Source organism: Nematolebias whitei, chromosome 19 (genome assembly GCF_014905685.2).
Source record: "Nematolebias whitei isolate Nwh7 chromosome 19, NemWhi1, whole genome shotgun sequence".
Taxonomy (NCBI): Eukaryota; Metazoa; Chordata; class Actinopteri; order Cyprinodontiformes; family Rivulidae; genus Nematolebias; species Nematolebias whitei.
The window spans coordinates 37280580-37297493 of NC_056516.1; the positions used below are offsets into that span (position 1 = coordinate 37280580).

General features: G+C 40.1%; 2 protein-coding genes across 2 annotated transcripts in view; one reads left to right on the forward strand and one right to left on the reverse strand.

The window, feature by feature from the left end:
* The window catches only part of flot1a (flotillin 1a), a 6850-nt gene extending 1475 nt beyond the window's left edge, over window positions 1-5375 (reverse strand). Inside the window, exons 1-9 of the mRNA XM_037693394.1 lie at window positions 5271-5375; window positions 4776-4839; window positions 4546-4621; window positions 3935-4025; window positions 3071-3214; window positions 2764-2883; window positions 2530-2625; window positions 2141-2293; window positions 741-922 (exon numbers count right to left, since the gene is read on the reverse strand). Of these exons, the coding sequence (XP_037549322.1) occupies window positions 741-922; window positions 2141-2293; window positions 2530-2625; window positions 2764-2883; window positions 3071-3214; window positions 3935-4025; window positions 4546-4621; window positions 4776-4818 (905 nt within the window). The 5' untranslated portion in view covers window positions 4819-4839; window positions 5271-5375. The remainder of the gene's footprint in view (window positions 1-740; window positions 923-2140; window positions 2294-2529; window positions 2626-2763; window positions 2884-3070; window positions 3215-3934; window positions 4026-4545; window positions 4622-4775; window positions 4840-5270) is intronic.
* Window positions 5376-9346: 3971 nt separating this feature from the next.
* Window positions 9347-16379, forward strand: LOC119425339 (tubulin beta chain). The gene is made up of 5 exons (XM_037692857.1): window positions 9347-9500; window positions 12825-12933; window positions 13767-13877; window positions 14166-14410; window positions 14934-16379. The coding sequence occupies exons 1-5, from the start codon at window positions 9444-9446 to the stop codon at window positions 15744-15746; spliced, it is 1335 nt and encodes a 444-aa protein (XP_037548785.1). The 5' UTR covers window positions 9347-9443; the 3' UTR covers window positions 15747-16379.
* The last annotated feature ends 535 nt before the right edge of the window (window positions 16380-16914 follow it).

Genomic DNA, 16914 nt, shown 5'->3' on the forward strand with positions numbered 1-16914 from the left:
TTACGGAGCAGTGTGTACATAATGTCACATTACGGAGCAGTGTGTACACTGAGTGCTGAATAATTTTACTGAATTTGCTGAAGAAGATGAAAGGGTTGTTAAAGCTAATAGAGCAAAACACTTCCTAAAAATCAAATGTTGCTAAATGCTAACTAAAAGGTGCAAAACCCAAGCTCAAAGTACCTAAATGCTAGCTAAATGTGGCAAAACGCAAGCTAAAGTTAGCAAAGGCTAGCTCTAAGCTAATGTAGCAAAACACTATTTAAAAGCTAAAAATGCAAAAGATTAGCAAATAACCATAAATGTTGAAAGGTTGGCTAAAAGCTAAAGTAGAAAAAGGCTAGCAAAAAGATGAAAGTAGTAAAAACTATCTGAAAGCAGCAGAAGACACGAGCACAAAACTGTTTTTGAAGAAAACCGATTCCTCAATGAACGAGTATGAAAATCTTTAATACAGTTAAATATTCTGTAAACTACAGCTGAAGTAGATTTTTATTTTATTAAACTTAGCATTACTTAAAGCCTCCTCAAAGCAGCTGTTTTATTCATATTTCACTATTTTTATATTTTACTGTGACCCAAAGACGGTTTTCTTTTTGGATAAATTTTCCATCTTTCATGTTAAGTGCAACGTTTTTCCATTAAAAGTGAAAACTTCCCCTACAAAACTTGAATTTGTTTTTTTTTTCTGGGGACATCTCACTTCTCAAAAAGTACCCAAGTCTGAGCCTTCGTCTCACCGCTCGGCCTCCGCCAGTTTCTCCAGGCGGTACCGCTCAGCCTCCGCCGGCTTCTTCACTTTGGCCTCCAGCTCCTTCTCCCTGCGAGTGATCTCCTGCTCCTGCAGCAAGATCTGCTGCGACCGCTCCACCACCTGGACCTGCATCTTCTCCTCCTCAATACGCTGCTTTGTCTTCGCCACCTGGACAGGAAAAGTACAATTATACAAATTATATATATATTTGTATCATCTGCATAATTTTTTTTTTTTTTTTTTTTTTTTCATTTAGCCTTTATTTATCCAGGTTAGTCTCATTGAGCCACGAGAACTCATTTTCAAGAGAGACCTGTTTAGGGAGCACATGGTGGGGTTAAGGGCCTTGCTCATGGGCCCAGAGTGGGGCGAATGAGGGTGGGGGCAAGTGTGGGTGTTTCACCTACCCCACCCACAATTTTTGATGTTGTCGGGGCCGGGGCGTGAACCGGCGATCTTTGGATCACAAGCCCACCTCTCTAACCTCTGCGCCACCACTCCTATGCATCATTAGAGTTTTGTGTATAATTCAGCTACACAGAATACTCATAATATTCTTATAAATGAGTCTTCAAGGCTCAATGTGACTTATCTGTTTAAATAACGTATGAATGAATGAATGAATTCTGTGTAGCAGACTGCAAAGGTCATGTTTGGGATTATTTTCTACGTTTCATGTAAAACATTCGACTTTCACGTTTAACCAAAAAATCTCTGATGTGCAAAACTGGGATCAATGTTTTGGTTTGACCTGTGCACAAGAATTCAGAAAGCAGAGAATCTGCATGTTTTAATATTTTAATGAACAAATACACTCAGTAAGAAATACTTAAAATAAACTTTAAAAAGTGTGTTTGAAAGACAAAATCACAGGACTGTGATAAACTTTGGAAACATTTTATCAAACAGTCAGTCTGCTCCTTTTATTTGCTGTGTGGTTATTGTTTGTGTCCATATTAAATGTATTTTAATATTTTTCTGTGGTTGATAGCAATCAGACTCTTTAGCATGTTATTTTTGTTTTTCCTTATTAAATAGTTAACTTCTTTTTTTCTCTCATCTTATTTTAATGTTTAATTATAGTTGGTATCTAAACGTTCAATCACCTCTTTTAACATAAAGTTCTGAAGTCATTCATTCATTCATAACTCATTCCATGCTCTGTAAATAATGTATATTTGTAAACAAACCCTCTTTTGTACATTTATAAGTAAAGGTTGTCTCCAAGTTTCTTACATTTGACTTCACTTAAAGAATTATAAAATAAAAAGCAACAGAGTTAATGTTCCTGTCCACTAATATTAAAGTTTGTTTATATTTCCTAATAAAGCATCAGGTTTTTGGTCAAATGAGCTACAAACACTGCGACGTGGAGTTCTTGTGCACCTGGAGCTGGTAGGCCATCTCAGACTCAGCCTTTTTGGTGTTCACTTCAATATCATACGCTGCCTTTTTCAGCTCGTAGTCTCTCTGGGCCTTCGCCATGTCGATCTCATTCCTGTACTGAGCCGAGATTTTCTCCTGCATCGCGTGAGCCTCCTGCAGGGAGACACGGAGAGGAACAGAGAAATGAGGAGAACAGGAGGGATCAGTGAGATGGCCTCCTCTGAGGAAAAAGAAGAAGTGCTGTTTGAAGACGCTGGAAACAGAACTGATAAACGAAATGACTTTTAACAAAACAAATGATCCAAGTCAAATACTCTCATGCAGGAAAGATGATGTTTATGTAGGAAAGAGACTCTTATTGGAGCTTCACAGGAATAAGATGATCTCACCCTGATCACAGCATCCCTCTTGTTCTTGGCCTCTCCGATCCGAGCATCCTTCTGCACCTGAGCGGTTCGACCTTTTCCCAGAGAGTGCAGATAGTCCTGTTTCAAAGAGAGAGGAAAACAACTGGATGTTAAAATGTAGAAAACCACAATATTATTTTTAGTTAAGAAGGAAACACATCTCTTTAAATCAATCCACCCATTTTGTTTGACACGAATGGGACAGAAGATCCGCACCTGATCATCGTGAACATCTTTGAGAGTGTAGCTGACCACGCTGATCCCCATGTTGACCAGGTCAGACGACGCCACCTTGAAAACCTGCTCCGAGAACTTCTTCCTGTCCTTGTAGATTTCCTGTCAGACAAATAACGGGGCTGTGAGCGCTGGAGCAGACTCCGGATCATAAACTAGCTATTAGTAATGAAGAACTCAATAATTAGATGTAAGCATGTTTTTATATTTGCACTTTTTGTGCACCCAATAAGACAGTTCATGTTTAATGTTTGTTACTGCTGTCAAATGTAACTTTGAAGAAACTCGCCTCGACAGTCAGGTGGGCGATGATGGCCCGCTGGTGGCCCTCCAGAGTCTCCAAAGCGATCCGAGCGATTTCAGCCTCCGACTTGCCCATAAACATCTGGCAGGCTGCGGCCAGCATCTGTTTGTTCTGACCCTGGATCTTCATCTGTAGAAAACAGAAACACGTGTACGTTTCAGGACGTTATCTAACGTGCACAAAAACAAACATCTCCAGACAAAATCTGGGGGTTTCTACGAGTAGGGAAACTGAAATCTGTTGTTTAAACCTTAAACAGAAAAGAGAAACGATTTTCAGAGTCTTGACCAACTTTATTTTATTTTAAAAATGAAAACTAAGCTAGAATTTAAAACCATCAACACAAACAATACTTTTCCTTTATTGGTTAGTTTTGTCCTAATTGGACGTACAGTAATCTTCAGCTGGGTCTGTTCTGAACCTCTCACCTGCAGAACCGGACCCTCCAACAGGAAGTACTTTCTTTACACTTCATGTGTAAGATGGTAATAATATCCTTAAATCTTGGATAAACGTTACTTTAAGATACTGACACGTTCGCCTCATCGCCTGTCACCAATTGTTTTACTGATCATAATAACAAAGTTGGTCAGTGAAAATAATGAATATATATAGTTTTACTTGTATCTGTTGAGTAAAACCTCCATTAATTCTAAAAAATAAACCCCAAAAAGACAAAAGTGTAACACAAAACTTAAAAAATATGAATATATTTGATTGTTTAGCAGAGTTTCTGTGACACTTGGTGGTCGTTTTTCTTCTGATGATCTGCAGAAACTATCACTTTCACTCGTCCATTCAGAGCATCATGTGTGTCCTCCTGTTGGACCTTCAGTGAAGCGCACTGACCTGAGCGATCCCAGTAACAGAGACGGGAACTCCATGACGGGTGTAGACCTTATCGCTCTTCACATTCAGAGTCAGAGTGTTCAGAGAGATCCTGGAGGGGCAGAGTGAGACGTAAAGAGGACGGTTGATGGACGGTAAGCTGCACTAATGGAGTGTGTTAATACGACGTATTCCTGTTTTGCTTCAGTCGTATCGAGCTAGAAGCTCTCGGTGCATGGCTGCAGGAGATGAAAGCCAGCCACAAAACTCAAATTAAACATTAACTTTGTCTTCAAGGTAACTGGTCTGAACAAACAGGAACCACGTGTGAACTGTAAGACCCAAATCAGACCAGTTTGGAACCTAAAGACAAAAAAGTTAGGCAAAATTAAGTGTTGTTAGTAAAGACAACTATGAATGAAGCTTTCCTTAAAATTAAACAATACTGTATATCATGGCTTTTACTTTTTAAATCATTCCAAATAACCAATATTTTATCCAGATTACAATAAATCAGTTTTTACCTGTCCGTTCTGATTTTTTTATTAGTTAAAATGTGTGCGCTGCTGAATGCCAAATATATCTGATGTTGCTGTTGGTGTATGCAGCAATCGAAACTCAGTGTTTGCTACCTCTGAATCTGCTGAATGCAGGGGATGACGAACACGCGGCCTCCAGCGATCATCAGAGGAGGAGAACGACAGAAGCCTGACAGGAAACAGAACAAGATCACAGGTCAGACCAGGATCCCAACCTTTATTAGACACTTTTCACTATCAAATGTATTTGTTATAATGTAAATGGTTATAAACATTTGGACTTTAACTGGCAACCTTAAAATGTGTTTGGATCATCATCTTACCTGACACCACCATAGCCTCGTTAGGACCACAGGTGTAGAACATGTTTGCTGGTTCTCTTTCTGACTGAAAGATATAGTAAATTAATTAATAAATCTGTAAAACAGCTAATAATAAACTCACATTTTTAGGTCTTTTGCTACAAAAACATTTCATCTTTTAATTTGCTCATTACAGCCTGAAACGTTGCCTAATGGTGTTTGGGCTCCTGCTGATGGAGGGACAGAGGGAGGGCTTGTGACCGGAAGCTGTGCAGACGTAAATTTAATTTACCCAAAGGTTGCGCAGTAAAATAAATATATAAAAAAAACGCTTTTAAAATAAACAGAACCGCAAACAGTCACATAGTAAAGCGGGCATTTTAAATTCTGTGCACATCTCCTCACGTCAACATTAATTTAACCCCTCGCTATGATTTTCCATCATAAACTCCATTAAAATTTTCCATTTGTTTACAATCGAGAATTGAAGTAAAGACAAACGTAATGCACGCTTACCGTTGAGGAAATAAAAATTTTGAGCAGATTAAAAAAGACGAATATGAGAATATGCTGGTTCAAGCCGATGTGTTGATACCAGACGCGTTTTTTTTTTTTCTTCGTTGATAAGATGATGAGGCAGCGAAGCTCTGCGTCTTGGACAGAGCACGCCCATCAGCCGCGCGGCGCGCCACCGCCCCCCAGCGGCCTGGTGGAGAACTGCACATGGAATCAAACAATTTTCAGTCAGGTCATCTGGACAGTTTCTATTTTTTTTTTTGTGCTGAAACGTTTCACCTTCCATCCAGAAGGCTTCATCAGTCAAGGAAACACAACACAAAACTGATTCTTCCCCCAACAGCTTACTCAAACGATCTATTGTTATGCTGATGGTCCTCCTTTTGCATGGGCACAACTAGTTTTGGCTGCCATCACCAAACTGGTTGATCCACTATGAGAAAGTGTTGTTTGTAACACATCTGTGATCTCAGTTTGCTTAAATAAAGATTAATAATAATAATAATATTGGCAGTTTGTTTCCAGATTAATTTCAAAGTCCTTTTATTTGTTTTTAAATGTCTGCAGGGTCCCAGCATCTGTCCGACCTGCTCCAGCTCTGCGCTCCCTCACGCTCTCTCAGATCAGCAGATCAGCTGCTGTTGGTGGCTCCAAAGTCTAACAGGAGGCTGAGAGGAGACCGAGCATTTTCAGTCGCTGCCCCTAAACTGTGGAATGAGCTACCTTTGAACGGCAGACAAGCTGACGCCTGTTTTTAAATCTTCTCTGAAAACACTTATTTTCTTTATGGCTTTTAACTCAAATTGAAATCAATCAATCAATCAATCAATCACCTTTATTTTACCAGGTAGAGCCCGTTGAGATCGAGATCTCTTTCACAAGGGTGACCTGGAAATGTTGGTTTTACTGTTTTTAATTTATTTATTTTTTATTGTTTTGACTGTTTGCTGTTTTGATGATTTCAACAGTTAATTACTTTTACGGTTTCAAATGATTTTATCGTTTATTATGTTTGCTTTTATGTGTTATCTGTGTACAGCACTTTGGCAAATGGTGTTGTTTTTAAAATGTTTTATAAATAAAGTTGTATATTGTATAAGACTGAGTTTGTTGCAGCTCCTCAGACTGAAGAATTATTTTGGATAAAAGACGAAACATTTCACCAAGAATCCATCAAGAGGACTTGACTTAACTCTGTTATAATATAATATATATAATGTAATACAGTATAATATAATATAATATTATTTCTATTCAGTTTATTTCTATAGTTCCAAGTTACGGATTTAGGAGCTTTTGTGTGAAATCTTTTTATCTGTTGCTGCTGTTACATTTGAATTTCCCATCCGTGCACAATAAAGGCTGTTTCTATTCTATTCTATTCTATTCTACTACAGAACTCGCAGAGCACTGTACAAAAACATTCACATACGTTAAAACAGCCAATAAATAAACGTTCTCTATCTATGGAAACCAACAGATTGCGTTGAATCTTCACTTCGTCACATCCCACCCTGAGCGAGCACAAAGGCAACAGTGGAAAGGAAAAACTCCCTTTTAACAGGAAGAAACCTCCAGAAGAACCAGGCTCAGGACGAGCGGCCATCTGCTTTGACTGGTTGTGTTTGAGAAGACAGTACGGTGGCCCTGAAGTGAGAAACCAACGAACACAGAATGACAGGTCCAGGTGTACTTTCTACTGGAAGAAAGACAAAAAACACACATTAAGATAATTACAAGTAAAACTGGTAGGATGGAGCAAGTAAAGACAGCAGCAGAGTGAGGAACTTTGGTTGATTTGTCCTCCAGCAGTCTAAGCCTATAGCAGCATACAGTAACTAAGGGATAGCTCAGGAAGCCCAGCCAACCTGTAGGATTTATCAAAAAGGGAAGTGTTCAGGAACAGCTTCTACCCTGAGGCTGTTAGACTCATGAATCTCTAACAGACAAAAACCGGAAGTTGGTTCCACAAGAGAGGAGCCTGATAACAGAAAGATCTTCCTCCCATTCTGCTTTTGGAAACTCTAGGAACCACAAGTAAACCTGCATGCAGTCTGAGAGTGAAGTGCTCTGTTAGGAAAATATTTTTTTCATTTAGCCTTTATTTATCCAGGTTAGTCTCATTGAGCCACGAGAACTCATTTTCAAGAGAGACCTGTTTAGGGAGCACATGGTGGGAGTTAAGGGCCTTGCTCATGGGCCCAGAGTGGGGCGAATGAGGGTGGGGGCAAGTGTGGGTGTTTCACCCACCCCACCCACAATTTTGATGTTGTCGGGGCCGGGGCGTGAACCGGCGATCTTCGGATCACAGGCCCACCTCTCTAACCTCTGCGCCACCACTCCCCCTATATGGAACATTAATATCTGTAATATGGAGCTAGGTTGTTGAGAGCTTTGTAGGTTAGAAGTATTTAATTCTGAAAGTGACAGGGAGCCAATGGAGAGAAGCTGTGATAAATGCATGGACCAGTTTTACTGCATCTTTTTTTTTGGGACAAGATGTTTCTAAGCTTAGAGATATTACACAGGAAGAAAGAGGTTCTGTTAACTTTTTTTTTAATGTGGGGGTTAAAAGACATGTCCTGATCAAAAATAGCACCAAGGCTTTTAATTTTAGAACTGGAGACCAAGTTAATGCCATCCAGAGGAAGAGTAAATCTACGAAGTTACGATGCTCAGGTCCAAAAACCATAACCTGTCTGAGTTTAAAATAAAAAAAACAAAGAACAGTCATCCAGGTTTTCATGTCTTTAAGACATGATTGTAACTTAAGTAACTGATGGATTCATTGGGTTTCATGGACAAATATAACTGTGTATCATCAGCATAACAATGAAAATTTATCCCATGTTGTTTACCAGTAACAACATTACCTAATGGAAGCATATACAAGCACTGAACCCTGAGGAACTATTAAGTTTGGTGTATGGTGAAGATGCATTACATTGACAAATTGGAATCTATCAGATAAATATGATTTAAACCATTTTAGAGCCGTTCCTGTAATCCCAATATCATTTTCAAGTCTCTGTAATAAAATATTGCGATCAACTGTATCAAATGCAGCACTGAGGTCTAACAGGACCAGTGGAGACACTTGTCCATTGTCAGAGGCCGTGAGAATATTTAGTAACTTTCACCAGTGTATATTCAGTGCTGTGGTGAGCTTTGAACCCTGACTGAAACTCTTCAAATACATTTTCTCTGTTCAGATGTTCACACAACTAAGTTGCAACTATTTTCTCAAGAATTTTTTAGATGATTGTTAGATAGGGGAAATACTTCTTTAAACAGTCTGGTTGGGATGGGATCTAGCAGACATGTGGATGGTTTGGATGAAGCTGTTGTTTTTGACAATTCAGAGAGCTCAGCAGAACAAAAACAGTCCAAACATAAATCAGGCTCTAGTGACATTTCTAACTCTGCCTCATCTGATGGAATCAGAGGCAATAGTAGGAAGGATGGGTGTGAATTTTCTCTCTAATTGAAATAATTTTATTTGTATAAAAAATCTCATGAAGTCATTAACTACTATATAATATAATACAATACAATACAATATAATATTCATTCATTCAACCTTTATTTATACCGGTTAGTCCCATTGAGCCTCAGGGACTCATTTACAAGAGAGTAACAAAAAAATGATGACAACAGTAGACAATCATGAAAGAAAGCTTATAAAATTATAAATGAGAAGAATAAATGAAAGAAAATGGTATTAAAAACAAAACAAAAACAGCTAGATTGTAAAACGATGAAATTAGAGAATTCTAGAATAGAAAATACTAATATAATAATATAATGTAATATCATATCATATCTATGGTCCTGCTGTTTTAAATTTATTTAATTTATTTATTTGTTGCTAACGTCCTGTAGTATTTAGCTCCAACAGGGCAGTGATGACTAAACTGTTTTCTTTTCTCTTCCGGTCCTTGCCTTCTTTACCAGGAAACCCCTTGCAACCCCCGACTCACATTTCAGCCAATCATTGTCGAGGATGCAGACTCATCAGCCAATCGTTAATGAGAACGCTGTGGAGGTCCCTCCCATTTGATCCATTCGCTGGTTGGAGCTTATCTCGGTTTGTTGGGTTCGGTTCGGACGGGTCAGCAGGTCCTCCTCAGTCCGGTAAATCTCTGCAGTTGACTTTCATCTCTGTCATCCACCATGAGGGAAATCGTGCACATCCAGGCTGGTCAGTGCGGGAACCAGATTGGTGCAAAGGTAGGAAAAACGTTGGGAAGAATAAGATTATTATTTTTTCTATTTTCAGTCTGTAATTTAAACGTAAAATATTTATAATAAATATTAAATGTTTATGTTAAGAAGTGGTTAATTTAGCTTGTTCTTGCTAACCTGCTCCAATTATTTGATAAAGGCAATCTTCATGCAAAAAAAAAAAAAAGTGAATATTTAGTATTTTTTATTAAATATATTAAACTTATGCACAGATTTAGTTTCAATTTTGTGAAAAGGGGAAACGAGTCCCAACTACAGATTAAATAGAATTTCAGTGAAAGCTCTCATTTATTTTTTTATTGTAAATGTTTAAGCAGAAACAGTAAATCACTGATGAAACATCTTTGGGTGTGTTGCCACAACAACAATGACTTGAATAATTAATATTATGATGACTTCATAATATTCCTGGTAATCATCAATGGGATCTGTAACGTTTAAAACTGGAACAGTCATTTGGGTCATGATGAATAATGAGGTGGTCCAGACGGATGCAGGCCCACAGGACCAGCTGCTGCCTTGGACTGAGAGACTCTTTGTCACAAGAGCGTGAAAGGAAAGGAGGAAGAGGAGAAGAGCGCAGCAGGAGGAGGGGGTGGAGATGACTGGCATCTCAGTCAGTCTCCGATGAGGTCATATAAATGGCTCCATTTAATCTCAAGGCAGTGGATGAATTTCTAGCTATCGAGAATAATATTCTCACACGTTTGCACTTTTATAGATAAAGCACCCATTGAAGAGACACATCCACAACATTAAGACCAGACTGGACACCCCTGCTTTAGAAACGCATCCATATTTCAAAGTTACATGAGTTTAAGCCTGCATGAAAACATGTTTGGTTGTGTTTCAGGAACTGCTCAGTTTAAGTTGTGTGCATAATATATTGGGCTCATTAACCGCTCATCTGGCTGCAGTAGGAGGCAGCAGCGTATGGGATCAGTGGGACTCGTTGACCCTAATCACTGAAGACACGAGCATTTACAGCAGAATTAGTGAGGCTGAAGTCGTGGATTAACTCTGCTTGAATTCACTCACTGACCACAACCCACTCAATCTCACGTTTTGTTGGATTATTACTGATAAGTATGATTTACGTAGACATCAGTAGGTCAGTTACTTCGTAGTAGCTTGTTAGTGATCTTTGAGGTTTTCTAAAGTTTTGTTATTGTCTTTTTAAATGTGTCCGTCAGATGTAACGACTGGACCAGATTCAATATCTTAAATTAGACCATCAAGATTGTTTGCTCAGTCATGATCGATGATCAATAATCACCTTGTTGCTGTTCTAGTCACTAGAGATTAATTTAGTAATGAGTAAAAAGAGGTGACGGCAGTGAAGATTAAAGAGGTTTTTATTTTTCCAGCCGCGCTAACGTCCCACCCTCCCCGTTACCCTGAATCATCCACATTTATTCCAGATTAGGGTCAGTTCAGTGAGCTGCTGACAGTCGCTGCTCCTGTGCCAACGTCTCGGACCGCAGCGATGGAAGCTGTGAATGCAGCGTATAATCTTCAATCTCAAAGCTGTTGCAGCATTCACTGGTCCAAACTGGAGCAACCCAGTGATCCTCCCAGCAGGATTAAAAACTAATATCAAACATTAAGTCAACGTTCGCTGTACATGGAAGCGAGTTGTGTTTATTTGTCGTGTGCAGGTTAACACATGGTCAGCAGTTCAATGAAATGCTCAGGATGAGAAGAACCGATTTGACTCGCTAAAAGAACAAACAAACAAGAAATACTAAACTATGCAATAAGGGTACAAAATAAAGTAGGGGTGCACCGATAAATCAGCTGACCCATTTGTTGGCTATGATTTCCTTAATTTTGGGAAATCAAAAATCAGCCGATATTTGCACGAGAAGCCGATTTTACCTATTGTTTGTTTGTTTTAACAACAATTGTCTGAACTTCCTTTATATTTCAGAGCACTACCTCATGGCCAGTTAAAACAAGTTTGTATTGTTTCTAGGATATTGTTTAAGGCTATATGTTTCAATAAAATAAGATCGGAACATTGAAGGTGCGTTGTGACCTTAGAACAGTGTCGCTTATAAAACGAAATGGGTATCGGCAGGTCAGACTTTTTAGAAATCGCTGATCGGTGCACCCCTAAAATAAAGTACCAAAAAGTGAGAAAGTAATTGTAAAATTTTCAAGGTCCTGAAGAGAAAATGGTAAACAACAACAACATGGTAGAATTTTCACGGTGCAACTAGGATGAATTTGTATGAACAAGTATTTCACAGGTAGTAATATAAGATTAAACACACAGGATATATATATATTACACATATCTGACATTTACTACACAGGTAGTGACTGACACTGAGATGAATTGTGATGGTAAGGTAGACCCATAGATACAGCCACATAGTGCAGCAGCAATAAATAATAAACATATTAGCTGTCACAGATGTGGCTCGGTGCAGTTATTTCCAGTTGTTCAGTGTTATTTAACGAGAGTTCAGTAATCTGACAGCTGGTGTCCTTTAGTGTCTTTGTACGTGATGGCAGGCTCCTGTATCATCTGAGGGGAGTAGATGGAAGAGTCCTGGTGCTGGGTGGGTGTGGTCCTTAATGACGCTGCGTGCTTTACGCAGACATCAGCTGTGGAAGATGACCTGGTGGTGTGGAGACTGCTACCAGTTCTCTGCTGTGTGCACCACCCTGTGTAGTGGTTTCTGACTGGTGCCGTTCCAGTACGGTCCTGTGATGCAGCCTGTCAGTGGTGCACCTATAAAAGTTCAAACTTCTTTGGTCTTCTTAGGAAGTAGAGTCTTTGTCGGGCTTTCTTGACCACAGTGTCTGTAAAGTCCAGGACAGTTCCTCGGTGACGTGAACGCTGAGGAACTTGAAGCTGCTCCACCTCAGAGTTGTTTATGTCGATGGTGGAGTGCTGACCTCCACATTATTTCCTGAAGTTCATCATCTTCGTCGTTTTGCTGACATTCAGAGAGAGGTTATTTTGCTGACACCAGCTGGTCAGTGATTTCCAAAATGGGCCATCAGTAACCATAAAATACAGCTTGAACTTTAGTTGTTGTGATGCTTGGAGGTAACTGATGCTAATTACAGATGACCAGAAGGAAACTTTTACAGGAAATCTATTTCATAGACACTTTGTTCTCAGTTTTCAGGAGGTCTTGTGATAAAATGATATAATTATGCTGTTTGGAAGCACAGAGCACAGGCATTTCTTTGAGTTATTTACCAAAAAAAATATTGAAAAAACTGAATTAAAGCTTAAATCTTCATATTGTCCTTTGTATGTAAAGTTTCTGTTCTGCTGTTTTGTGTGTTCAGTTCTGGGAGGTGATCAGTGACGAGCACGGCATCGACCCAACAGGAACCTACCACGGAGACAGTGACCTGCAGCTGGACCGGATCAGTGTGTACTATACTGAAGCCACAGGTGAGTTCATCATGACTTGAGCATGATTGAAACTCTGAACTTTGAGTTTAACTTGATGAACCTTCAGCTTCCTTGTGGAGAAAACCACCACCTGCAGCAGAACCGATCTGAATGTAGAACAACATTCAGCAGAGGTGAACATAAATAATTCAACGTCGGCCTCAGGTGTAAAAAGTAATTATGTTTTAGGAAGGCAGGATACTTTAATGTACTTAATTACTTAAAGTACAGTGCAAGAATAGATATCTCCATCGTCAGATTTTTAGCTCAAGTAAAACTGAATAAATGTTTAATTTTATTGCTTTTTTATTTTGTGTATGGTTTACATGTAAAACAGTTAAATGTGTCTTACAGTTAAACTTTGCATTAATATAGCTGCATTTATATTTCCCTGAGTTGTTCTCTTGTATCTAATTTCGTATTAAAATAAAACAAAATGGTAATATTAATGTTATGATCTTTTCCTAAATTTGAGTGTTTGGCTCCACCTCGTGGCCATTTTTGATATTACATACAGATGAAAGGGCGTTTTAATTATCGTTGCATAATTTTAAAAACATGCACGTTTATTTTCTAGTAAATTATTCCATTTTTTTGTCATGTGTTAATCTTACAAGCAAATTTTTTTTTTTCCATAACATACCGGTAACTGGTTAAAGGTCATTTGAATAAACAGACCAGCTGTAATTCCAGTATGTACCAGTAATCAAACCTGACATACCAACATGTCTGTGCTTTGCTTTTTCTGTTCTTGTTTGTGATTGCAGGTGATAAACTTTGTAAAATATAAAGTTGCTGTTGCATAATTTTGATGTTATTTTGTTTGTTTGCAGGAGCGAAGTATGTTCCCAGAGCCATCCTTGTTGATCTGGAACCAGGCACCATGGACTCTGTTCGCTCTGGACCCTTTGGACAAATCTTCAGACCAGACAACTTTGTGTTTGGTAAGAACAGAATATTGTGAGGATGATTTAGTATAATTCTTCTAGGATTTGGGCTGCAATTAAAGGGTTGTCTCGTTTAACTTTTTTGTTTTTTTGGTACCTTTTTTATTTTATTTTATAAAATTATCTCAACATGGTGTCCTGGATCCGGTCATAAAAATGACCATTGACTCAACTGTTGTCTCAAAAAAGTTTTCAGCAATGACTTGTTTTGATTTTTCTCCGTTTGTAAAGTAGATAATCATAAATTAAACTTGAATTAAATAATTTTTTAATGAATATTCTCAGGTCAGAGCGGAGCTGGAAACAACTGGGCCAAAGGTCACTACACAGAGGGGGCGGAGCTTGTGGACTCGGTCCTGGACGTGGTCAGGAAGGAGGCGGAGAGCTGCGAGTGTCTGCAGGGTTTCCAGTTCACGCACTCCCTGGGGGGAGGCACCGGCTCGGGGATGGGGACGCTGCTCATCAGCAAGATCCGAGAGGAATACCCCGACCGCATCATGAACACCTTCAGCGTGGTCCCCTCCCCAAAGGTAACACAACAACAACAACAACTCTCCTGTAGGACCCCAGTGTCAGAACTTTTTATAGATTCAACCTAAGAAATGGGAACAAATTTAGGTATGAAAAGCCTGCCTGAATAAAAAAGTTTTAAGATAAGTTTTCAAAAGGTCCAAGGTGGCGCAGAGGTTAGAGAGGTGGGCTTGTGATCCGAAGATCGCCGGTTCACGCCCCGGCCCCGACAACATCAAAATTGTGGGGGGGTAGGTGAAACACCCACACTTGCCCCCACCCTCATTCGCCCCACTCTGGGCCCATGAGCAAGGCCCTTAACCCCCACCATGTGCTCCCTAAACAGGTCTCTCTTGAAAATGAGTTCTCGTGGCTCAATGAGACTAACCTGGATAAATAAAGGCTAAATGAAAAAAAAAAAAAAACAATCACAAGAAAGTCTGTCTCTCTTTAGAAGCAAAATATAAAAGAGTCGGGCCGGATCAGGACTTTTGCACGGCCCTGCAACTCGTCCACACGTTCTGATGTTCTTCTGGGTTTCAGGTGTCGGATACCGTCGTGGAGCCGTACAACGCCACCCTCTCCGTCCACCAGCTGGTGGAAAACACCGACGAGACGTACTGCATCGATAACGAAGCTCTTTACGACATCTGCTTCCGCACGCTCAAACTGACCACGCCCACCTACGGAGACCTGAACCACCTGGTGTCGGCCACCATGAGCGGCGTCACCACCTGCCTGCGTTTCCCCGGACAGCTGAACGCCGACCTGAGGAAGCTGGCCGTCAACATGGTGCCCTTCCCCCGCCTGCACTTCTTCATGCCGGGCTTCGCCCCCCTGACGAGCCGGGGCAGCCAGCAGTACCGCGCCCTGACCGTGCCCGAGCTCACCCAGCAGGTGTTCGACGCCAAGAACATGATGGCGGCGTGCGACCCCCGCCACGGCCGCTACCTGACGGTGGCCGCCGTGTTCCGAGGCCGCATGTCCATGAAGGAGGTGGACGAGCAGATGCTGAACGTGCAGAACAAGAACAGCAGCTACTTCGTGGAGTGGATCCCCAACAACGTGAAGACGGCCGTCTGCGACATCCCGCCGCGCGGCCTCAAGATGGCCGTCACCTTCATCGGAAACAGCACGGCCATCCAGGAGCTGTTCAAACGCATCTCGGAGCAGTTCACCGCCATGTTCCGCCGCAAAGCCTTCCTGCACTGGTACACGGGCGAGGGCATGGACGAGATGGAGTTCACCGAGGCCGAGAGCAACATGAACGACCTGGTGTCCGAGTACCAGCAGTACCAGGAGGCCACGGCCGAGGAGGAGGGCGAGTTCGACGAGGAGGCGGAGGAGGACGCTTAAAGGGCGCTCCAACGGAAAGAAGCGAGTCAAGAACCAAAACGACGGATTGAAAAGTTAAAGCGAAGGGGTGCTGTACGTGAGGGAAATAAAACCACCAAATTCATGTGCCAAGATTTAGATGTTTAGTTGGTTTGATCAGTTTTAGTCCTCTGATCTTTGTTAAACATCAAAACCTTCTCAGATAATCTCACTTTGTGACAAATGTATGATTTTCATGGCGTGACCTCCTCTGAGAAGACGTCGGGTGTCGGAGTGTATCGAAACAAACGAGTTTCAGAATCAAGTTAATTTATGAGGAAGCGTTCAGCGATAAAGTGAGTTCAGATTAAATTAATCTCATCAGTGTTCAGATTGTTTTTATTAATTTAATAATCCCAGGCTTTTTATTGTCAACTTTTATCTGTTTACTGTTGAATCTCAGCTGTTGTTTACAGGTTTTCTCATTTAATTTATTTACAAGAATCAAACGTTTCATGCGTATTGTACATTTTTTACTTTCCTGACGAAGTGAACGTTTCATTATTCTGGTCAAAGTTTCGTCCGTGACTCGCCTCGGTGTTGAAACCTGTTGGTTGGGATCCTGTTGACTGAAGTGAAACATTTGGGAGAAATAAAAAGCATTTGGTTGGAAAACACTTTGTCATCGTTATTAATAATTAGCTTTTATTGTTTGCGAACGCTTCGAGAAGCCATTAGTCTAATGTCAATAACAACAGATGTGGTGGAGATCCATTAAAAGTTTTTTATTTACAGCCTCAACACAAGTTTCATCTCATGAATCATCTATTCATCGTTTATTATCGCGTCCGTGCAACGAGGAAATGTAGCTGCTGCTTTTATGAATCTGACATTTCCTCATCTTTTATGACATTTAATATAAACATGCACAATTTAAAAAACTTTAAATAAAATTATTTAAATTTAAATAGACCAGAAAGTTGGACAAAGTGTTTTAAAGTAGAAACTTTAAATTTGATCAATACTTTATTAATCCCAAAAGACAAAAATCAATGCTTAAGAGATATTTATTTATTTTCTCCACTGATATTAAGATGAGACAGAACTTTATTGATCACGCAGGAAATTGTTGTGCCAGAGTTTCAGTTTTTATATTAAAGCAGCACACGATGCATTCAGGAGCTGAGAATAGTTTGAAATATTTGATTAT

Excerpts from the sequence above, each read along its gene's own strand:
- LOC119425339 (XM_037692857.1), top strand. The coding sequence starts at position 9,444 with ATGAGGGAAATCGTGCACATCCAGGCTGGTCAGTGCGGGAACCAGATT. Across the intron at positions 9,501-12,824 it reads GGAACCAGATTGGTGCAAAG|TTCTGGGAGGTGATCAGTGA; the intron begins GTAGGAAAAACG and ends TTGTGTGTTCAG. Across the intron at positions 13,878-14,165 it reads ACCAGACAACTTTGTGTTTG|GTCAGAGCGGAGCTGGAAAC; the intron begins GTAAGAACAGAA and ends GAATATTCTCAG.